This window comes from Nicotiana sylvestris, chromosome 8 (assembly GCF_000393655.2).
Source record: "Nicotiana sylvestris chromosome 8, ASM39365v2, whole genome shotgun sequence".
NCBI lineage: Eukaryota > Viridiplantae > Streptophyta > Magnoliopsida > Solanales > Solanaceae > Nicotiana > Nicotiana sylvestris.
Window position 1 is genome coordinate 118,867,452 of NC_091064.1, and position 23,833 is coordinate 118,891,284.

General features: G+C 39.9%; 1 protein-coding gene across 1 annotated transcript; it reads left to right on the forward strand.

Annotated features, from left to right (window-relative positions):
- Window positions 1–22,434: 22,434 nt before the first annotated feature.
- Window positions 22,435–23,373, forward strand: LOC138875592 (uncharacterized). Its single transcript, XM_070154436.1, has one exon. It carries the CDS (start codon window positions 22,435–22,437, stop codon window positions 23,371–23,373), a length of 939 nt encoding a protein of 312 aa, XP_070010537.1.
- The last annotated feature ends 460 nt before the right edge of the window (window positions 23,374–23,833 follow it).

The following is a 23,833-nucleotide window of genomic DNA, read 5'->3' on the forward strand; positions in this document are numbered from 1 at the left end:
TTATCGCACCTATATGAGATAGGGTGACATGGGATCACCCCCGGGTATGTGCAGGGTAAAGTTACATAGTGATTTGATGGTTTTCGGAACAACTCTAGGCACGTTCGAGGACGAACGTATGTTTAAGTGGGGGAGGATGTAACGACCCGACCGGTCGTTTTGAGCTTTTGCACTTCGCTCGCTAGTTCTCGGGCATGACTAGTCCCGTGAGATGTATTTTGACTTATGTAAATTGCCGGTTTTGGTTTTCAAGGTAATCGAAATGAATTTGGAAGAACAGTTCTCAGTTTGAAGCTTAAAATTTGAAAGATTTGACCAAGTTTTGACTTGTTAGTATATGATCTCGGATTGGAAATTTTATTATTTGGTTAGCTCCATTAGGTGATTTGGGACTTAGGAGCGTGATCGGAATGTATTTTGGAGGTCTGTGGAAGGTTTAGGCTTGAATTGGCGAAATTGGGATTTTGGCGTTTTCCGGTTGATAGGTGAGATTTTGATATAGGGGTCGGAATAGAATTCTGAAAGTCGGAGTAGGTCCGATGTGTCTTTTGTGACGTGTGTGCAAAATTCCAGGTCATTTGGACAAGGTTTGATAGACTTTTTGATCGAAAGCGGACTTTGGAAGTTTTTGGAATTCATAGGCTTGAATCCGATGCAAATTTGGTGTTTTAATGTTGTTTTGAGCGTTCCAAAGGTTGGAACAAGTTTGAATAATGTTATGGGATATGTTGGTATGTTTGGTTGAGGTCCTGAGGACCGCCTCGAGTGAGTTTCGGGTAGTTAACGGATCAATATTTTGACCTTGGACTTGGCAATTTTGCTGGTTTTTGTTGCAAAGATTTTTGTTCATCGCGTTCGCGGAGGGTGTATCGCGTACGCGAAGGGTATGGTGGAGAGGCAGTGCAATTTGTCCTACTCAAACGCGAGAGTGAGGCCATGTTCGCGAAGAAGGAAATAATATCTGGGGAAGAATGGTTAAAAGTGGGTTTCGTGATTTTTTGTCCATTTCCTCCATTGTTGAGCGATTTTTGGAGCTTTTGAGAAGGATTGAAGAGGGTGTCGCGCCTCTTTTTTTCCCTCCGCGGAGAGAAGTCCGGGTTTCGACGTTCATGGGGAAAATAACTCATTTCCTTTTGGGAATTTGGGTTTTGAAGAGTCGCCACCTAACGGATTATGGTGCGTTAGGGCACCTAGAGCGATTAACTCTTGGACTGATTTGCATTACCAGAGATTTAGGGTAAGGGCTCGAAATAACCTTGAGGGGAAGGTGTTAGGCACCCCTCTCGGTCCACAACAGTGGGTCCCGACCGAACTTATACTTATGAACTAGTCCATTAACAAATAAATAGTTGAAACAAATAATTACAAATAAAGCATATTGGACGTTGTATGACTCAGATAATAAGACAAAAGATTTGAACAAGTTGTGTACATATAAAAATAAAGTTTTAAGCAAAAGGAATTTGGGAAAGGAGGGGTCCTAGGTTGGTTAGCCTACAGGATCACCCGACGCAATGTCCGGTAAACACTCCTCAATGCGGGGCTACATGTGACATTAGCGCATAGTCATCATATCCACATTTATCCTTCCTACCCCTTAGCAGTTATTTAAGCGACTGTTATTTAACGATCTCTATGCGTGATGTTAACCGTCCCTTCTTAATGGTCCTGGATGAAATTAGGACCTCTACCTATAGGCAGTTCTAGACAGACCCCCTAAGGTTTAAAAGGAGAAAATACTAGGCGACATGCAAGAACAAATAGGACTTTAGCAAATAAAGGCAAGAAAGAAGCAATTAGAGGCTTAGGTTTACCTCCACAGATAATGCATGTAAATAGCACGACTCAAACACAAACAAGAGTTGTATTATTAAACACGATCATAAGACATGATGTCTAAGTGAATATCAAGACACAGAAGATATGCAGTTTTATTTTATGAACTCAGAAGCAGGAGCCCTAATCAGTTTGCCTACTGATTTCAAGCATGTTAACCACTAAGCTGTAAACACAAAGAATAGTTTCCAGTTTTATAGAAGTTGACTACCTAAGGCTTTCCTAGGCGTGGGATAATGCACAACTGTTACCAGAACTATTAAAACAGGGTAGTAATTATCACACCTAAGGCATGTTGTTCTAAGTGTTAAGAGAGACAGTATATTACCAGTTGCTTAAATAGGATGAGACTGTTTTATATCCCTTTTTTTCATGCATCAGTAGTTAAACTAGGTGTAATTGACCGAATACGAACAAGATCCTAAAACATGGTGTCTAATGCACATAAGGGGTACAGAATGATTCATATGTAGAATTCCTAAAGCAGGAATTCTAATATGCACGACATGATTGCAGAATTATCAGACATGATTGTGTGAAGAACAGTTTATTATTACTGTTATTTATCCTAGGAAAAGGATTCCTAAGTGATAATAAGGATGCCAAAATGAGATACTAAAAACAGCATACATAATAAAAAATCTAGGGAGCATGGTCTCTAATGCATGATATGTTTTGCACATGTTGGTCCTAAACATGAATTCTATTGCGCATATAGGAAACGTAAACCTAAAGCATGGTTTCTACCCTTGATATTTATAGCATGTATAACTACCCCCTTTCACTAGTCATCCCCAGCATTCATTTACAACAATTATTACAAACCAGTGTCGAATGAATTACATAAGTAGATAGGAAAAACAAAAAGTTACACTATAGGGAGCCTACAAATAGGCCTAGATTTCAAGAATTTCCAATACCAGATTGCCTCACAGCCTTTCATATAATCCGGGTGTGTCAAAGTTCTCTAAGGACCTCAAGGGATCCTAGGCAGTGCTCACACCCAAATTTCATAATCATAGTTGAGTAGTGCAGTATGGAAGGGCCAGCTCTAATGCATCAGAATTAAGAGGGATCTCATAGGGATCCCTAAGCAGTCATACATTAGAGGGGCAGAACTTAAATGTCTAAGAGTAAACTAAGAGTTCTTGACATAGTTTTGAAAGGGTTTTAGTAAGAAAACAGTGTTAAAAAGACTTGTTTGAAACAGTTTTGGGGAGTAAAAGAGGGAGTCATGCAGTAAAACAACTTTGAAAAAAGAGAGTTACATGATTAGACAACAGCAGATCAAACATGGAGCCAAAACCAACTCAACAATACTTACACAGAACCAAAACAGAAGGAACAAACCTATACACAGGGGTGATAGGGTTTGGGGATACATAGAGCACATGATGGTAAACACATAACAGGCAGAGGTCCACATAGATACAGCATCAGAAGCTCTTAAAGGGTTCATGGGATTGGGGTACAGCATGAACTTTAAAATTAACACAGAGCCAAATAACTTTAAGGTACAAATTGTTTTGCCAAAGAGAGATTCATACTACAATCAGTTAGACATAAAAGGGGATCAAGTCATATTAACTACAAGAAGATAAACATGCTGATCCTAAGGGGTAGTATATAACTAACATAAAGAGATTAATTACATGTTGAACAACAGAAACAAAGATAGAAACAAATCAGGAACATGATGAACTGAAGGAGAAAAAGAAACATATTGTTTTTGAGACTTAAATTGAAATCAGGACATACCAGTAAAGAAGATAGTAAACACAAAAGTGAAGGGGCAGGAGAGCACAATAGTCAGCCTTGGCTTGCAGCCGGCTAATTCAGAATAATAGTAAGTAACACAGAAAGAGAGAGCAGAAAGTTTTGAGTGAGAGAGAGCTTTTGAACCAATGTGTTCGTGTGTGTGCTAATGAAAGACCAAGGTATTTATAGTTTAAAAGCGGGTAGCAAATAAGGTAAAAATCAAAGTTCATCAGTAATTATGGGGACTCAGAATCAATCAGCATAAAATCAAGATAAGTACTCCCTTCGATTGAGGAGTTAACTTCAAACGGTAATAAACATGTGACAAATAAGGAAAGAAGCCGTATAAGGCTGAGCATAACGAATAAGGAAATATTTTCAGCATAGTACAAGTACACAACATATAATAGAGGCTAGGTTCATCATATTTCAATCAAGGAAAATACTTAAGAAATCAATTAACACCATAATTGACCATAGAATAAGGTCAAAATATATTTTACAAGGATAAAAATTAGTAGAGAGTATTGTGCGAAATCAGTGAAGGATCAATCGCAAAGACTCAAGGATTCAAAAGTAGAAAATAGCACTAATTTAGCACAACTTTATGAGAGCAAGCACATAGTAAGCAAAATCAGAACTCTAAGAAGCCGAGTAGGGCAAAATCATATAAAAATTAGGGATTCATATAGAGCATAGTCTGAATTAATAGAATAAATATGATACAGGTAGGAGAAGTGAAGAATCAGAAACATTGATGAACAAAATAGGGTAAAATCACATAATAGGTAGGAATAATCATAATCAGAAACCCTATCAAGCAAACATAGGGTAAAAATCACAGAATCACAGAAACATACAAATTAGTTGAACACATTATCAAAATGATCTTAGAATCACAGGCCAAACCCAAGAAACTTAGGGCTTTAACATAATAACTCGGATAAAATGAGAAAACTAAAATAAACATTTAAACATGGTGAAAATCATAGAAAAATGCTAAAATTAGAAGGAAAAGCCATTTTTGAAAAGGGGTCAAGAAACCCTAGTTTGAAGACGAATAGTCGTTTTAGAAGAAATCGGAGAAATCCTTAAGAAAACACTAAAGATAACTCGAATAGACTCAGATCTTATTACAGATCTTAGAAATCAAGAGTCAAAATCAGGGTTTCAGAGAGAGAACCCAAAGAGAGAGGATCGGCTCAAAAATTACAGGTTTTAACCGAAAATGGTAGAATCTTACTCGAACAGCCATGAACGGTAGGAAAATGACATGAAAAATCATGGAAGGCGAATGAAGCGCCTTCTGGTTCCTTTAAGGATCTCAAGGCAGCAAAACCCAATGTATGAGGGAGAGCCGTGAGGCTGGGAGGGTGGTGAGACCACCATAATGACTAGCAAAGCGACGACCGGTGAGAGGGACTAGGTTTAGCAAAGAGGATTTTGAGAGAGAGATGAGAGATGTAACGACAGAGAGAATGAGAGAAAATGAGAGGGGAAGGGAGGGGTAGTCTTTAGGATTAATTATGGTAAGGACGAATCCGCTCCGTTGATAAAAAATGATCAATGGTCCGGATTAAACAGGGATTGGTCGGGTAGGATAGTGGATTGGGCCTTGGGGGTATTGGGCTGATTTAATCAGGTTTGGGTCTGGTTTAATTTAGGCTAGAATTGAAATGAAATTAGGCTATTTGTTAAATACCTAATTCAAATTAATTAAAACAATTTACAAAATAGCTAATAATTATAAGAATGAGTTTCATGCATAGAAAATAGTTTAAAATTATTATTTAGTATTTAAAAATACAAATGACTAAATTTTGGTAAAAATAGTACAAAATTATATGCTTGAGCTATAATTGCAAAGTTATTGCAATTGTAGCCAAATGATGTCAATTTGGCTAATTATGAAATAATTTTGTTTAAATAGGACCATAAACAATGAATTAAATCAAGAAATGCTTTTGAAATCACTTATAATGCCATTTTGTAATTATTTATTGGAAATAAAATTCTGGATAAATTAATAAAACTATAGAAAAATTGTGGAAAAATACCAATTGCTATTAATGCATGATTTTGAAGGTATATATGCAATTTTAAAATTTTTTGGGAAAAACTGGGTATCAACAACTGCCCCTTTTTACCCGGAAAGGATGAAAGAGTTTGTCCGGTAAAGATATGATGGCCAATTTTGATCGAGCGAAACGGTTCGAGAGATTAGGCCGCACCCTGGCTTCTGAGCTGCCTACATATCCCTGGTTTTGCAGGAATCAGGCCGTATGTAGTTCCGGATCCATCGGCATAGTATACCGGTGAAGTCATTACAATAACGGACGCAACATCTAGGGCTGGATGAGTGAACGGTTTTACGGTTTTGCTTCTGTCCACTGGCCTTCCTTTGTTCCATCCTGAAATCCCCTTTCGAGTTCCCCTAGGTAACACCTGACTGTTATGTAAATAGAGTTTTTCGTAATTGTTGATAAAAATAGAGTTATTTCAGAAATATATTGATACTTTTAGATGAACTAGTGACTGTAACACATCTCAAAGGCATTGCAGCTCTCTTATGTTGTAATTTTGAGGGTTCTCCTCAAAATTCTGCCCTAGTTTAGTAGATGATCTTTCGGCTGTTTGCAGATAATGGATCTTGCTGAACCTTCTTCAGAATTTTGTGAATCCTTCTCAAAATTCTACCACAGTTTCTTAACTGATTACTGACCGTCTGACACATGTTGGCGTTGGTTGGACTTGCTCTAGAATTTTGAGGACCCTTCTCAAAATTCTGCCCCAATTTTTTATCTTCGTGGAAATGAAAATTTTATTATGATATAACCGAACCCATAAGGCTACCTAGGTATCCCCACTTAAATGGGAACCAGGTCAAGCATAATTCAATTATATCAGATGAGGAAATGTAAATAATCTAAGTATAGTATCTCTTGACTGTGTCTGAATTGATTTGTTTTGGCCAGATTTCTCCATCCATTTCTGCAAGTATGAGTGCTCCCCCTATCAGAACCCTGTGAATCATGTACGACCTGGTGCAAACTGCCTCGGCTTGACCCCTTTGTTGAAAGCTCTAGACATTCTGTTCTGATAATGTTGGTCGTGACACACTGCGTTCATCCTCTTTCCATCGATGAGGGCCAATTGTTCTTAGCGACTCCTTATCCACTCTGCATCGCTGAGTTTAGCTTCCTATATGACTCTCAAAGAAGGAATCTCCACTTCGGCTAGGATGACAGCCTCGGTACCATAAACCAACATGTAAGGGGTTGCCTCGGTTGATGTGCGAACTGTAGTGCGGTATCCCAATAAAGCAAAAGGTAGCTTCTCATTCCATTGTTTGTGGTTCTCTACCATTTTCCTTAGTATCTTCTTGATGTTTTTGTTGGCGGCTTCTACGACTCCATTCATCTAAGGTCTGTAGGCTGTGGAATTCTTGTGCTTGATTTTGAAAGTTTCACACATAGCTTTCATCATATCTTTGTTGAGATTGGCGGCATTTTCAGTAACAATGAATTCGGGAACATCGAATCGGCAAACAATTCGATCATTGATAAAATCTGCGACGACTTTCTTGGTTACAACTTTGTAGGATGCATCCTCTACCCATTTTGTGAAGTAATCAATGGCTACCAGAATAAACATGTGTCCGTTTGAAGCAGTAGGCTCAATCGGCCCAATAACATCCATTCCCCAAGCGGCGAATGGCCAAGGTGAGCTTGTTGCATTGAGCTCGTTTGGCGGCACCTTTATCATGTCGGCATGCACCTGGCATTGAAAGCATTTATGGACACACTGGATGCAATCTGTCTCCATGGTCATCCAAAAGTAACCGGTCCTAAGTATCTTCTTAGCCAAGACAAAACCATTCATGTGCGGGCCACAAGTTCCGGCATGTACATCCTCAAGTAGTTTAGAAGCTTCCTTTGTATCGACACATCTTAGCAAACCCAAATTAGGAGTTCTCCTGTACAAGTTTCCTCCGTTGTGGAAGAAGTGATTGGACAATCTCTGGAGTGTGCGCTTCTGAGTGTGGTTTGTATGCTCCGGATATTCTCCATTTGACAAATATTCCCTGATGTCATGGAACAAAGGCTTTCCATTTGTTTCTTCTTCAACATGAGCACAATATGCCGGCTGATTATGGATCCTCGCCGGAATGGGATCAATATAATTCTTATCTGGATGTTGTATCATAGATGACAAGGTGGCCAATGCATCGGCAAACTCATTCTGAATTTTGGGCACATGTCGGAATTCTATCTTTGTGAACCTCTTTCTCAATTCCTGCACATGGTGCAGATATGGAAATATCTTGAAATTCTTAATGTCCCACTCTCCTTGTACCTGGTGCACGAGCAAATCTAAATCATCGATCATCAGTAGCTTCTGAATGTTCATGTCGATTGCCATGTTGTGCCCTAGTATGCAAGCTTCATACTCCGCCATGTTATTGGTGCAGGTAAATCTGAGTTTAGCAGATACTGGATAATGTTGACCCATTTCTGATACCAAGACTGCTCCAATACCCACTCCTTTGAAATTTGCAGCTCCATCAAAGAACATTTTCCAACCGTCATATGCTTCGGTAGTGTCTTCTCCTACGAATGATACTTCTTCATCAAGAAAATATGTTTTAAAGGGTTCGTATTCTCCTCCCACCAGATTTTCGGAAAAGTGATCTACCAATGCTTGTCCCTTGACTGCCTTTTGAGTTACATAGATGATGTTGAACTCACTCAATAGTATCTTCCATTTGGCCAACTTTCCAGTTGGCATGGGTTTCTAGAATATATACTTCACAAGGTCTATCTTGGATATGAGGTATGTAGTGTAGGCACAGAAGTAATGCCTAAACTTCTTAGCTGTCCAGGTCAAAGCACAGCAAGTTCGTTCAAACCGAGAGTACCGTGCTTCATAAGGTGTGAACTTCTTACTCAAGTAATATATGGCTTGCTCCTTTCTTCCTGTCTTATCATGTTGCCCCAAAACATATCCGAAGGCTCTATCTAATAGAGATAGATAGAGTAGCAAAGGTCGTCCTGGTTCTGGCGGGACCAAAACTGGTGGTGTGGACAGGTACTCCTTGATCTTATCAAAAGCTTTCTGACAATCCTCTGTCCAGCTTGTTTCAGCATCTTTCCTCAGCATCTTGAAGATGGGTTCACATATGACTATAGACTGTGCTATGAAATGACTGATATAGTTGAGACGTCCTAGGAAGCTCATCACGTCCTTTTTTTCTCTTAGGTGGTGGTAACTCCTGAATAGCCTTGACTTTAGACGGATCTAGCTCAATCCCTCGACAACTGACGATGAATCCCAATAATTTTCTTGCGGGAACCCCGAATGCACACTTTGCATGATTCAATTCAAATTGTACCTCCTTAGCCTGTCAAAGAACTTTCTCAGGTCCGCTATGTGATCTGCGGCCCTCTTGGATTTGATAATGACATCGTCCATATACACCTCTATTTCTTTGTGTATCATATCATGGAAAATGGTTGTCATTGCTCTCATGTAAGTGGCCCCATCATTCTTCAGACCGAATGACATCATCTTGTAATGGTATACCCCCAAGTTGTAATGAAAGTTGTCTTCTCTGCATCTTCTTCATCCATCCAAATCTGGTGATAGCCTGCGAAGCAATCTACAAAGGATTAGAGTTCATGCTTCGCAAAATTATCGATCAGGATGTGTATATTTGGCAGTGGGAAGTCATCCTTGGGACTTGCTCTGTTTAAATCCCGATAGTCAACACATACTTTGACCTTTCCATTCTTCTTCGGGACTGGCACAATGTTAGCTAACCAGGTTGGGTACTCAACCACCCTGAGAACTTTGGCCTGATCTACTTGGTAACTTCCTCCTTGAATTTCAAGCTCATGTCTGGTTTGAACTTTCTGAGTTTCTGCTTTACTGGCGGACACGTGGGATTAATAGGCAGCTTGTGAGCCACTATAGACGTGATCAAACCGGTCATGTCATCATATGACCATGCGAAAATATCCTTATATTCCTTTGGAAAACGGATGTATTCTTCCTTCTATGTTGGTGACAAGTTAATACTGATGTGGGTCTCCTTGATGGTCTCGGCGTCTCCCAAATTTACTGCTTCGGTCTCGTCCAGATTGGACTTAGGCTTATTCTCAAAGTTTTCAACCTCCCTGACAATTTCCTCGGGTATCTCATCTTCTTCATCTGAATCACTATTCTCATGTTGCGTTGCCTCATTACATGTCACAGTCACTGGTTCATCAGGAAAAGTAATAATAACGCTGTAGAAAGGAAAAGTGTAAAGATAGTAATGAAGAGAAAATTATTTGATTAAAACTGAAAAATCATATAGACAAAGTACGGCTCGACGAATCGAGCATTTATTTTGAAACAAGTAAATCTCAAAACAAAATTGCGGGAAATCTTAAATGCCTAGAATGGCTATAGAAGTAAATTTTGCCAAGCTACCAAGGGACTCGGCGAGCTCGGGATGGTGTAGCGGTCTAATTCCTGAGAACAGGTCCCTTCTTTACGGTCTGAATGGTGAGGCCTTCTTCCTCCTCCTCCTCAATTATAGCACTGCAGTCCACGTCCTCATCCTCCAAGAACAAATTTTCAACCCAGCTAGTGCTTCCTCTTCTGCAGTCCCCCATATCGTGTCAGCTTGGTGAAAAGCTTGTTCCAAATATGGCACTGGCTGCTCGAGAGGGTAGTACGATCCATGCTACAGAGGCGACCAATTTCTATACTCTTGCCATGTGTACTGGTATCCGAGCCCAGAGGTGGTACCATGATTTTTCAGCTATATTGGTTTGGTGATACCTTGGAGGTTCTTTCCCAATCCCTTGCTGGGTTCATATCCAGACCAAGCCAACATGCTTTCTATTTTACTACTCCACCATTTATCCTTATCGATGACATTGACCCATTCAATGTGATGATAGGTTTCCCCTCCTAGCCTTCTTCTATGTCCAATAGTCATGATGGTTTGACTAGTGCAAATGGGGTTACTCCCATATCCGTGAATGATCACCTCCTGACAATTCCATTCGAACTTCACGGCTTGATGTAGTGTGGAAGGCACGCGTCCAGCGGCATGGATCCATGGTTGGCCCAATAGAAGATTATATGCTGGTATGTCAAGAACCTGAAACTCGACGTCAAACCAAGTTGGCCCCATTTGTAAGCAAAGGTTGATTTCCCCGATTGTGGCCCTTTGAGACCCATCAAAAGCTTTCACGTTCATGCTTCCTACCCGTATTTCATGGAAACCTTTGTCCAACCTTTTCAGAGTGCCCAATGGACAAATATTTAGGCTTGATCCTCCGTTAACCAAGACCTTAACAATGAATTTGTCTTCAAAATGCACTGTGATATGCAATGCTCGATTGTGATTCAACCCCTCAGGTGGTAGCTCATCTTCGTGGAAGATAATCTTATGATTTCCAATACTTTCCCCCACCATGTTGGCCATTTCCCCACCAGTGATGTTATTGGGTACATAAGCCTCGCTCAACACTTTCATTAAAGCATTGTTATGTGCCTCTGAATTTTGCAACAATGATAGGATAGATATCTGAGCTGGGGTTTTGTTCAGATGGTCAACGATGGAATACTCCTTTGCCTGTACTTTCCTCCACAGGTCATCTGGCCCTGTCTCAATGATGGGCTGCCTGGTAGTGGCATCCTTTCTTGATCCTCCCAAGTGTTCAGGCGTATAGACTCTTCCAGTCCTAGTCATTCCTTGTGCGGCATCAGATTCCTCTACTTTGGCCTTCCCTTTTCGCCGAGCCTCGGCAACATAATCCTAGGGTATTGCTTTTGAGTTGAATGGAGGTGTGGTTGATACCGTCATAGTAAAAGGTGTGACCATTTCTACTTCAAATGGAGCGGGGGTGACCGCGGGCGGAGCCACATCCACCTCAAATGGAGCTGATGCAGTTACCTCAACCTCGATTAGTGACTGAGTATGTACCATAATAGGAGTAAGTGTGACTGCAACTTTAAAGTCATTACCCTCTCGAATAAGCCCAATCGACCCCTCAAGGTCCCATTCTTCATTCTTCTCTATCACATGTACTCCACCACCTCTATGATTAGGGATGGGATTATCGCGGACATTAGGTGCGTCTTTCTTTGCCTATATGACTTTGTTGTCAATTAACGTCTCGATCTTATCCTTTAATGTTTGGCACTCAACCGTGGTGTGCCCCTTCATACTGGAATGGTACGCAAAAGTTTTGTTCGGATTGACCTATCAGGATGCGTTTTCTAATGCCATAGCGGGAACAGGAGTGACGTAACCCGTAGCTTTCAACCTTTCATACAACTGGTCGATGGGCTCACCAATGACGGTGTATTGTCTGGGTGGCTTGCGGTCGAAGTTAGGTGTTGGTCTTAGAAAGTTTTGGCGAGTTGGAGGTGATTGGAAATGGGATGGTTGGGAGTTATAGGTGTGGTGGACAGTGGCTAGTTGGGAATATCTGGGAGATGAGGGTTGATATGTGGGTGGCGGTGCTTGGTACGTGGTCGGAGGTGTTTGATATGTGGGTGGAGTTTTTTTATATGTAAGTGGAGATTTCGGCCCTGGGACACCATTACTGCCCCAATATCTCTCTTCTTTGATGTGCCGCCTGATTGTAATGCCTTATTTGTGGCCTATAGCGCCTCAAAATTCGTTACCATCCCGCTTTTGATTCTTTATTCGATTCTTTCTCCGAGTTTGATGATATCAGAGAATTTATGATTTTCGATAACCATTAACCTTTCATAATATTGTGAATCTTGTGCTCTGACAAAGAATTTGTTCATCCATTCCTCGTCCAAGGAAGGCCTGACCTTGGCTGCTTCCGACCTCCAACGAGTAGCATACTCACGAAAAATCTCAGTAGGTTTCTTCTTAAGATTCTAAATGTAGAAAATATCTGGTGCGTTCTCTATATTGAACCTGAACCGGTCCATGAAATTCGATGACATACTTACCCAATTGGACCATTTCTTGGGATCTTGGCTGATATACCAGGACAAAGTATCCCCAGTAAGACTCCTCATAAAGAGCTTCATCTGGACCTTTTCATCTTTCCCGACCTCGACAAGTTTGTCGCAATAAGTCCTCAAATGAACCCTGGGATCTCCTGTGCCGTTGAACATCTCAAACTTGGTAGGTTTGTACCCCTCTGGAAGTTCCACATCTGGCTATATGCATTGGTCTTCATAGTTCAACCCTTCTATTCTTTTGCCGCCTTCGACACCTTGAACTCGACTGGTCAGCTTCTTGAGTTCTTCAGCTATGTTTTTTAATGAACAGATCCTTTTCTGAGGATTCGGGTGTACAAGAGATGGGTTGGATGGAGTGAGGTACGATTTCTACGTATATAGGGTTGTTTGATGGGTGCCAGGGACTTGGGTGTAATGATGGTCATTGGTGAAATTTTGGGGATCGGGAATGGGTTGTGGTGTGTTTTGGGGAGTGTGGTAAGTGGTGGTTGGTGGGTACTGAATTGGTTGATGGTGATGTTGTGACGGAGTCGGTATCGGTAATGGATTAAGATTTTGGGGTGGAGTTGCATGTTGATTTGGTGCAAGAGGATTTTGGTTTTGTGTGTTCTGAGAAGGTGTTGGGTTCTTTGTGTTTTGTTGGTGGATGTCGGGGACATTTAAGGTGAGTGACAAGTACGAACCTGCTCAAGTTCTCCTTGGAATTCCAGTATCTTTTGTTCCAATCTTAAAACTAGGCCATTTGGTGCCGGAGTATTGCGGTCATTTGAGGTTTCTACGTTCTCAACATTTTCCTTTTAGATACCACTTAAGTCGTCCATTTTTGCTTTTCATCTGCCTTTTGTGTTGCTTGGAAGAGGAGGAGGTGGAGGGTCTCTAGATATGGTATGATACGCTGATGAGGCCAGTATGAGTGAACCAACCTAAGGGGATGGGAATAATCAAAATAAGCAAAGACAAAAGGTAATAAGTTAGTGAGGATTCTGAAATGTTTGCAGTATTAAAACACATATTGCGGAAATGTAAATTCATGTCCTACTTTGGGAACCTCGTTGTGCCCGAGGTAGGCCTAGCGACAAATAAATTTGGAGAAGTTTAAATGCTAATAAATGCTTCATTTCATAATATAAAAATAGACGAATCCCAAAACGACACTAAGATAATAAAAATAAGTCATTACTGGCACTTGGCCTTATTACATTTTAGGAAAGCAAATAAATCTAGCCTATTTGGTCCCAGAAGGACCTTCCCCAGACTGAATGCTCTCATTGATCAAATCCTCCAGTTCGCATAGGTTCACCAGTAAGAATGCCTTTGCCAAATGTCCTCCTTCATTTCCCTCAGCATTCTGGCAGTCGGTGACTCTCTTCCTCACTTTTCCTTCTAATTCCAACAGGTTGTATTCCAGATATTCCAACTTTTTGCAAAATTTGGCGGCCATCTCTTTCCATTCAATGATTTGGTCATCTGATGGAAGATTCCTCCACCAGTCTAGCAAGATTAAGGGTGTACTAACCATACCAAAGCTGGGGACCTCGTTCCTCATTTTCTGCAAAACAAAAAAGGGTTATGCCTTTCTCCCCACTAGACTCGACTATTTATACATTTACAATCGGCATATCAGCATTTAATTCTTCAAATTAATGCACAAAACGTGGTAGTGTCTATTGGGATTATGGAAAACCCGATGGACTTTTGGATAAGGCTTATCTTAAAGGATCATTATGTGGACAACATATTGATCCGACTAGATTTGACCATGATGCATGCACAATTTTGACTAGACTAAGGCTACTATGGAGTTTTAGACTGGTACCCTCAAGCGAACAACTTGAGGGGGAAGGCGCGGAACCATTGACTACACTGATGATCGATTGGTTTTACCGCAAATAAGCCTTACTGAATTTAAGGATAATAAATAAGAAGAGCGCAAACACTCATTAAGCATTGCTATAGGATTTGATATGCACGAGTGGAATATGATGTGGAGCATGATTTATGCAGCAATTAATAGCATATAGTCAAGTATTTGCACGTAGGAAAAATAAATATAATATTTAAATAATTGAAAGACAGTTACAAAAAAAAAAGAAAACAAAGAGACACGTCAGTTTCAGGGATAAAGAATCATAGATGCTTAAAATAGGAAGTTAAATTCAAATAAGGGGAAAGGGTACGGGGTAAAACATGCTTGGATTGATTTACAAAAGACAAGTTCGTTATGGTAAGAGCCTAAAGGTATTCCCAGCAGAGTCGCCATGCTGTCGCGCCCCTTTTTTTCCCTCCGCAGAGAGAAGTCTAGGTTTCGACGTTCATGGGAAAAATAACTTGTTTCCTTTTGGGAGTTTGGGTTTTGAAGAGTCGAAACCTAACGGATTATGGTGCGTTAGGGAACCTAGAGCAATTAACTCTTGGATTGGTTTGCATTACCAGAGATTTAGGGTAAGGGCTTGAAATAACCTTGAGGGAAAGGTGTTAAGAACCCCTCTCGGTCCACAACGATGGGTCCCGGCCGAACTTATACTTATGAACTAGTCCATTAACAAATAAATAGTTGAAACAAATAATTTCAAATAAAGCATGTTGGACATTGTATAACTCAGATAATAAGACAAAGGATTTGAACAAGTTGTGTACATATAAAAATAAAGTTTTAAGCAAAAGGAATTTGGGAAAGGATGGGTCCTAGGTTGGTTAGCCTACAGGATCACCCCACGTAATATCCGGTAAACACTCCTCAATGAGGGTCTACACGTGACATTAGCGCGTAGTCATATATCCATATCTACCCTTCCCACCCCTTAGCGGTTATTTAAGTGAGTGTTGTTTAACCCGTCCCTTCTTAATGATCCTGTAGGAAATTAGGACCTCTACCTATAGGCAGTTCTAGACAGACCCCCTGAGGTTTAAAACGAGAAAATACTAGGTGACAGGCAAGAACAAATAGGACTTTAGCAAATAAAGGCAAGAAAGAAGCAATTAGAGGCTCAGGTTTACCTCCACAGATAATGCATGTAAATAGCACGACTCAAACACAAACAAGGGCAGTATTATTAAATAGGATCCTAAGACATGATGTCTAAGTGAATATCAAGACACAGAAGATATGCAATTTTATTTTATGAACTCAGAAGCAGGAGCCCTAATCAGTTTGCCTACTGATTTCAAGCGTGTTAACCACTAAGCAGTAAATACAAAGAACAGTTTCCACTTTTATAGAAGTTGACTACCTAAGGCTTTCCTAGGCGTGGGATAATGCACAACTGTTACCAGAACTACTAAACAGGATAGTAATTATCATACCTAAGGCATGTTGTTCTAAGTGTTAAGAGAGACAATATATCACCAGTTGCTTAAACAGGATGAGACTTTTTTATATCCCTTTTTTTCATGCATCAGTAGTTAAATAAGGTGTAATTGAGCGAATACGAACAAGATCCTAAAACATGGTGTCTAATGCACATAAGGGGTACAGAATGATTCATATGCAAAATTCCTAAAGAGGATTTCTAATATGCACGACATGATTGCAGAATAATCAGACATGATTGCGTGAAGAACAGTTTATTATTACTGTTATTTATCCTAGGAACATGATTCCTAAGTGATAATAAGGATGCCAAAATTAGATACTGAAAAGAGCATACATAATAAAAAACCTAAGGAGCATGGTCACTAATGCAGGATATGTTTTGCACATGTTGGTCCTAAACATGAATTCTATTGCCATATAGTTAATGTAAACATAAAGCATGGTTTCTACCCTTGATATTTATAGCATGTATAACTACCCACATCCCACCCCCTTTTCACTAGCCATCCCCAACATTCATTTACAACAATTATTAGAAACTAGTGTTGAATGAATTACATAAGTAGATAGGAAAAACAGGAAGTTACACTATAGGGAGCCTACAAATAGGCCCAGATTTCCAGAATTTCCAATACCATATTGCCTCACAGCCTTTCACATAATCCGGGTGTGTCAGAGTTCCTTAAGGACCTCAAGGGATCCCGGGCAGTGCTCACAGCCAGATTTCATAATCATAGTTGAGTAGTGCAGTGTGAAAGGACCAGCTCTAATGCATCAGAGTTCATAGGGATCCCTATGCAGCCATATATTACAGGGGCAAAACTTAAATGTCTAATAGTAAAGTGAGAGTGCTTGACATAGTTTTGAAAGGGTTTTAGTAAGAAAACAGTGTTAAAAGAAACTTGTTTGAAACGGTTTTGTGGAGTAAAAGAGGGAGTCATGCAGTAAAACAACTTTGAAAAGAGAGAGTTACATGATTAGACAACAGCAGATCAAACATGGAGCCAAAACGACCTCAGCAATACTTAAAGAACACAAAACCAAAACGGAAGGAACAAACCTACACACAGGGGTGATAGGGATTGGGGACACATAAAGCACATGATGGTAAACACATAACAGGCAGAGGTCCACATAGATACAGCATCAAAAGCTCTTAAAGGGTTCATGGGATTGGGGTACAACATGAACTTTAGAATTAACACATAACCAAATAACTTTAGGGTACAAATTGTTTTGCCAAAGAGAGATTCATACTAAAATCAGTTAGACATAAAAGGGGATCGAGTCACATTGACTACAAACGATAAACATGTTGATCCTAAGGGGTAGTATATAACTAACATAAAGAGATTAGTTACATGTTGAACAAAAGAAACGGAGGTAGAAACAAATCAGGAACATGATGAACAGAAGGAGAAAAAACATACTATTTTTGAGACTTAAATTGAAATCAGGACATACCAGTAAAGAAGACAGTATACACAAAAGTGAAGGGGCAGGAGAGCACAATAGTCAGCCTTGGCTTGTAGCCGGCTAACTAAGAATAATAGTAAGTAACACAGAAAGAAAGAGTAGAAAGTTTTGAGTGTGAGAGAGAGAGTTTTTGAACCAATGTGTTCGTGTGTGTGCTAATGAAAGACCAAGGTATTTATAGTTTGAAAGCATATAGCAAATAAGGTAAAAATCAAAGTTCATCAGTGATTATGGGGACTCAGAATCAATCAGCATAAAATCAAGGTAAGTACTCCTTTCAATTGAGGAGTTAACTTCAAATGGTAATAAACATGTGACAAATAAGGAAGGAAGTCGTATAAGGCTGAGCATAACGAATAAGGAAATATTTTCAACATAGTACAAGTACACAACATGTAATAGAGGCTAGGTTCAACATATTTCAATCAAGGAAAATACTTAAGAAATCAATTAACAACATAATTGACCATAGAATAAGGTCGGAAAATATTTTACAAGGTTAAAAATCGGTAGAGAGTATGGTGCCAAATCAGTGAAGGATCAATCAAAAAGACTCAAGGATTCAAAAGTAGAAAATAACACTAAATTAGCACAACTTTATGAGAGCAAGCACATAGTAAGCAAAATTAGAACTCTAAGAAGCCGAGTAGGGCAAAAATCATATAAAAATTAAGGATTCATGTAGAGCATAGTCTGAATTAATAGAATAAATATGATACAGGCAGGAGAAGTGAAGAATCAGAAACATTGATGAACAAAATAGGGTAAAATCACATAATAGGCAGGAATAATCATAATCAGAAACCCTAACAAGCAAACATAGGGTAAAAATCACAGAATCACATAAACATACAAATTAGTTGAACACATTATCAAAACGAACTCAGAATCACAGGCCAAACCCAAGAAACTTAGGGCTTTAACATAATAACTCGGATAAAAGGAGAAAACTAAAATAAACGTTTAAACATGGTGAAAATCATAGAAAAATGCTAAAATCGGAAGGAAAAGCCGTTTTTGAAAAGGGGTCAAGAAACCCTAGTTTGAAGATGAAGAGTCGTTTTAGAAGAAATCGGATAAATCCTTAAGAAAACAGTAAAGATAACTCGAATAGACTCATATCTTGTTACAGATCTTAGAAATCAAGAGTCAAAATCAGGGTTTTAGATAGAGAACCCAAAGAGAGAGGATCGGCTCAAAAATCATAGGTTTTAACCGGAAATGGTAGAATCTTACTCGGACAGCCATGAACGGCAGGAAAATGACATAAAAACTATGGGAGGTGAGTGAACCGCCTTTTGGTTACTTTAAGGACCTCAAGGCAGCAAAACCTGACATAGGAGGGAGAGCCATGAGGTTGGGAGGGTGGTGAGACCACCATAATGACCGGCAAAGCGACGGCCGATGAGAGGGGCTAGGTTTAGCAGAGAGGATTTTGAGAGAGAGATGAGAGATGTAGTGGCGAAGAGAAAGAGAGCAAATGAGAGGGGAAGGAGGGGTAGTCTTTAGGGTTAATTATGGTAAGGACGGATCTGGTCCGTTGATCAAAATTGATCAACGGTCCGGATTAAACAGGGATTGGTCAGGTAGGATAGTGGATTGGGCCTTGGGGTATTGGGCTGATTTAATCAGGCTTGGTTCTGGTTTAATTTAGGCTAGAATTGAAATGAAATTAGGCTATTTGTTAAATACCCAATTCAAATTAATTAAAACAATTTACAAAATAGCTAATAATTATAAGAATGAGTTTCATGCATAGAAAATAGTTTAAAATGATTATTTAGTATTTAAAAATACAAATGACTAAGTTTTGGTAAAAATATACAAAATTATATGTTTGGGCTATAACTACAAAGTTATTGCAATTGTAGCCAAACGATGCCAATTTGGCTAATTAAGGAAGAATTTGGTTTAAATAGGACCATAAATAATGAATTAAATCAAGAAATGCTTTTGAAATCACTTGTAATGTCATTTTGTAATTATTTATTGTAAATAAAATGCTGGATAAATTAATAAAAATATAGAAAAATTGTGGAAAAATACCAATTGCTATTAATGCATGATTTTGAAGGTATATATGCAATTTTAAAATATATTTTGGGAAAAATTGGGTATCAACAGAGGGAAACGAAGAGAAACACTTGGAGGTAAGATTTTTAAATTTTATACTCGATCCTATGTTGATTCTTACTTGTTTAAACATGAAATTTGCGGGATTTAAAGCCTAAAATTGGAGAGTGTAAATTGGGTATTTGAGGGGCCTTTTGATGTCCGATTTTGATGTTCTTGGTATGTATAGACTCGTGAGAGGATAAGGATTTTATTGATGTGATTTTTATTAGATTCCGAGACATGGGCCCGGGGGTCGGGTTTGGCCAATTTCAGGATATTTGGTATAAATTGGATATTTTCGAATGGGCTCCATTCCCTTAGCTTATTTTGATGGTATGAATCTGCTTTTGGTTAGATTTGGAGCATTCGGAGGCCGAGTCAAGAAGCGAAGGCATCGCGGGCTAGAGTTTGGACCGGATTGAGGTAAGTAATGATTGTAAATGTTGTCCTGAGGGTATGAAACCACGGATTTCACATCGTTGTGCTACGTTGAGGTGGCGCACATGCTAGATGACGAGCGTGGAGTCATGCACTGTTGGGGATTGTGACTTGGTCCGTCCCGTACAACTGTTAAGCCTCATATTTGATTGAAAATGTTTGATATCATCGTGTTTTGAAAAGTATTGCTATGTTTTGGGCGGAATGCCATGTTTGGGCCTCGTGCCAACTGTTTTGGACCCTTATGGGACTTTTACTACTTTTTCTCACTATTTATACTTAATAATTGTACTCAGTCATGTTGTATTTTAGTAATTTTCTAACTCAGCCTTATTCACTCAATTTTTACACTATAAATGATATTTGAGTTGAACGCCTGTTTTACTGATAGTCCGAGTGACTTGTGAGGTTGATGGCTAAGAGAGGCCGAAGGCCTGATTGCGAGGTTGATGACTAAGATAGACCGAGGGTCTGATTGTGAGGTTAATGACTGAGAGAGGCCGAGGGCCTGGTTGTGAGGATTATATATTTATGGATCGGGCTGCACGCCACAGTATATATATATATATATAATGTATGTATATTGATTGGGCTACACGCCGTAGCGATATATGGATCGGGCTGCACACCGCAACGATATAGCGCTTGGGCTGTAGGAACCCCTCTGGAGTCTGCACACCCCAGTGAGCGTAGTCGACTATATATATGGATCAGGCTGCATGCCGCAACGGTTATTATATGGTACCTGTTGAGCGTGAGTGTTGACTGATACGAGTTGAGTCATGAGTGACTGATAGGCTTGCCTGACGGGAGATATATATATATATATATGTGTGTGTGTGTGTGTGTGTGTGTGTGTTTATGAACTTACTGGTTTCACTCCTCCTTAAAGTGAGTTTCTATTGAATATATTGATTTAATTACTGCTTTCACTCATCTTTAGACCGAGCCTCTATTGAAAATGTTAAACACATATTTTAAAACAACTTACCTTTAAACTGAAGTTTTACAAGGTGTTCGGAATTTAGTCACTGATTTGGCTTTGTTACTTCCACTGAGATTTTTAAGTTAAGAGATGGTTATGAATTTTTGTTCGCCCGAGGGGCTGTATATGAATTATGTTTTGGCCGAGGGGCCGATTATGATTTTTATTACTTATATATATCTTTCATTAATCCTCTATTGAAAAGAAAAGGTTGGAAAGATATTTTCTAAAGGATGTTTACTGAAGTTGGAAATTTAACGAAATGATTTGATTTGTATCTTGTTTTAGAAACATGCAGTACCCGCTGTGGTGCTATGATGTGGTTTACGTGATTTCTTACTACTCAGTCTTCATTTACTTTTATTACTTACTGAGTTGGCGCACTCACATTACTCCCTGCACCTTGTGTGCAGATTCAGGCATTTTTGAGCTCGGTGGCAGGTTCATCGGAGTTAGCAAGGTAGCTGTCTGGCGATCGCAGCCCTGCCTTTCTCCCTTCTTATTCTTCCTTAATGTACTCTTGTAATTTTCCCGACCATATTGGTCTTAATGTTGTTAAACAGTTGTAGTAGATGCTCATGACTAGTGACACCCCGATGTCGGTCTTGTGTATTTATTCTGCACTATTCATTTAAACTTACATCATGAGATTATTGATTAATAAATGGTATAAAAATAACTTTTATTGAATAATGGTTGATTCGATAGTTGTGTCGGCTGGCCTAGTTTCACGATAGGCGTCATCACGACCGGGTCATCTTTTAGGTCGTGACAATCTTATTTTTATTACGTTTCATTTCTGCCTTACATACTCGGTACATTCTTCATATTAACGTCCTTTTTCCTGGGTCACTGTGTTTCATGTCACGCAGGTGTAGATAGACGAGGTGAGGACCATCCACTGTAGACTGCCTCCAAATATCAGCTTTTGGTTGGTGAGCTACACATCTTCCCAAGGTATTGCCGAGTCACGTTCTATATATGTTACTTTGTTTTATGAGGATGACGAGGACACTGTCCCGACTTATATATTATGGTCATATGTTCTTAGAGGTTTTGCAGACAGTGTCCTGTGTGTTTTAGGTATGACATGTCAACGGCCTTGTCGTCCCCTACGTATCTATATAAATCTTTTATGTGAGTTATGTCCTAATATTGTCAATTATATATATAGACGTGGCCTATCATGGCCCGTGACGAGTCTTATAGTATAAAAAGGATAAGGTACGTGGTGTTCAGTTGAGTAGGCACCGGGTGCCAATCGTGGCCCTTTGATTTGGGTCGTGACAAAAATGGTATTAGAGCGGATCGGTCCTAGGGTTGTCTGCAAACCGTGTCGAGTAGAGTCTTATTTATGAATGTGTTGTGCACCACGTTGTATAAACAAGAAACTACAGGGCATTTAGGGACCAGTTACCCTTCCTTATTGATTTTAGATCGTGCAATAGAGTAGAGTCATAGGGAATAAAGCCCTTGACCTTTGACTTGTTTTATATATATAGAGATATCTATGACCAGGAAAGTTACAACTAGCCAGAAGGGTAAAGCAGTGGCAGATAAGGGCATGAGTAGAGTACCAATGTCTAGTGAGGGGCAGAGTGAGGCCCCAAGGGGAAATATGACACCCACGCATAGTTCACCGATTTCGCCAGCACCCGAGGAGATGAGGAGGAACCCAGTACCTCCAATTATTGTTCAGGATGAGGATATGGATATGCGGAGTGCAGTACGGTTGTTGACTAGATTGGTAGCCGCTCAGGCTCAGCACCGGTTAGGTACATGTGTTGGTCACATTGACAGGGTTATTAGCACGAGAGTTCGAGACTTCATCAACCTGGACCCTCTAGAGTTTACCGGATCCAACAAGGATGAGGACCACCAAAACTTTATTGATAGGATACAGAAGACTTTGAGGGTGATGCATGCATCAGACACTGAGTTAGTAGAGTTGGCCTCTTACCGATTGTGGGATCTTGCGGTTCAGTGGCATGAAACTTGGGAATTGTCTAGAGGGACAAATGCATCTCCAGCGGTATGGGAAGAATTCTCAGGGGCTTTCTTTTGTCATTACTTACCAGCAGAGATTCGTCAAGCAAGGGTAGATAGGTTTTTGGCTCTTAAACAAGGGAATATAAGTGTGCGGGAGTATAGTCTCCAGTTTGATTCCTTAGCGAGGTATGCCCCCTCGATTGTGGTAGAAATGAGTGACCAAGTGCATCGGTTTGTGGTAGGACTTGGGCCGCACCTAATTAATGAGTGTTTCACGGTCGCTCTGCTCAATAGTATGGATATTTCCCGCATCCAGGCTTATGCTCAAAATTTGGAGGACCGAAAACGACAGCAATACGAGAATCGTGATGAGGGTCAGCGTAAGAAGGCTAGGTCTGCTAGACAACCTGAGGATTTTTCGGGCAATCCTATGCCACCATATCCTGTTGATAGTGTCTGATAGTTGCAGAAGCCATATTATGAGGGATCTATCTATTCTGAATCAGGTCAAGACTCGAGAATTTTGGGTTTTCAGAATCGAAGAGATTCAGCGCAGATGAGGGTGCCTCCTCCGTGGTGCAGTCAATGCGATAGAGCTCATTATGGACAATGTCGCCAGGGATCTAATGTATGTTATACCATTGGAGACCCTAGTCATTCCATGGGGGATTGTCCTATGAATGACAGAAGTAGGATGGTTCAGCCCACCATATCTATAACAATCTCCTCCTCTTCAGTACGCTCTCAAGAGCGAGGCCCTCAGGCATCAGCTGGTAGAGGTAGAGACAAGGGTGGAGCTGCATATATGCTTTGGCAGGTCATCAAGACCTAGAAGCTACACCGAATAATGTGTAAGGTACTGTGAGTATGGGTAATATTCGACCTTATTAATGCAAATTTCCCAGTTAATATAATTAATA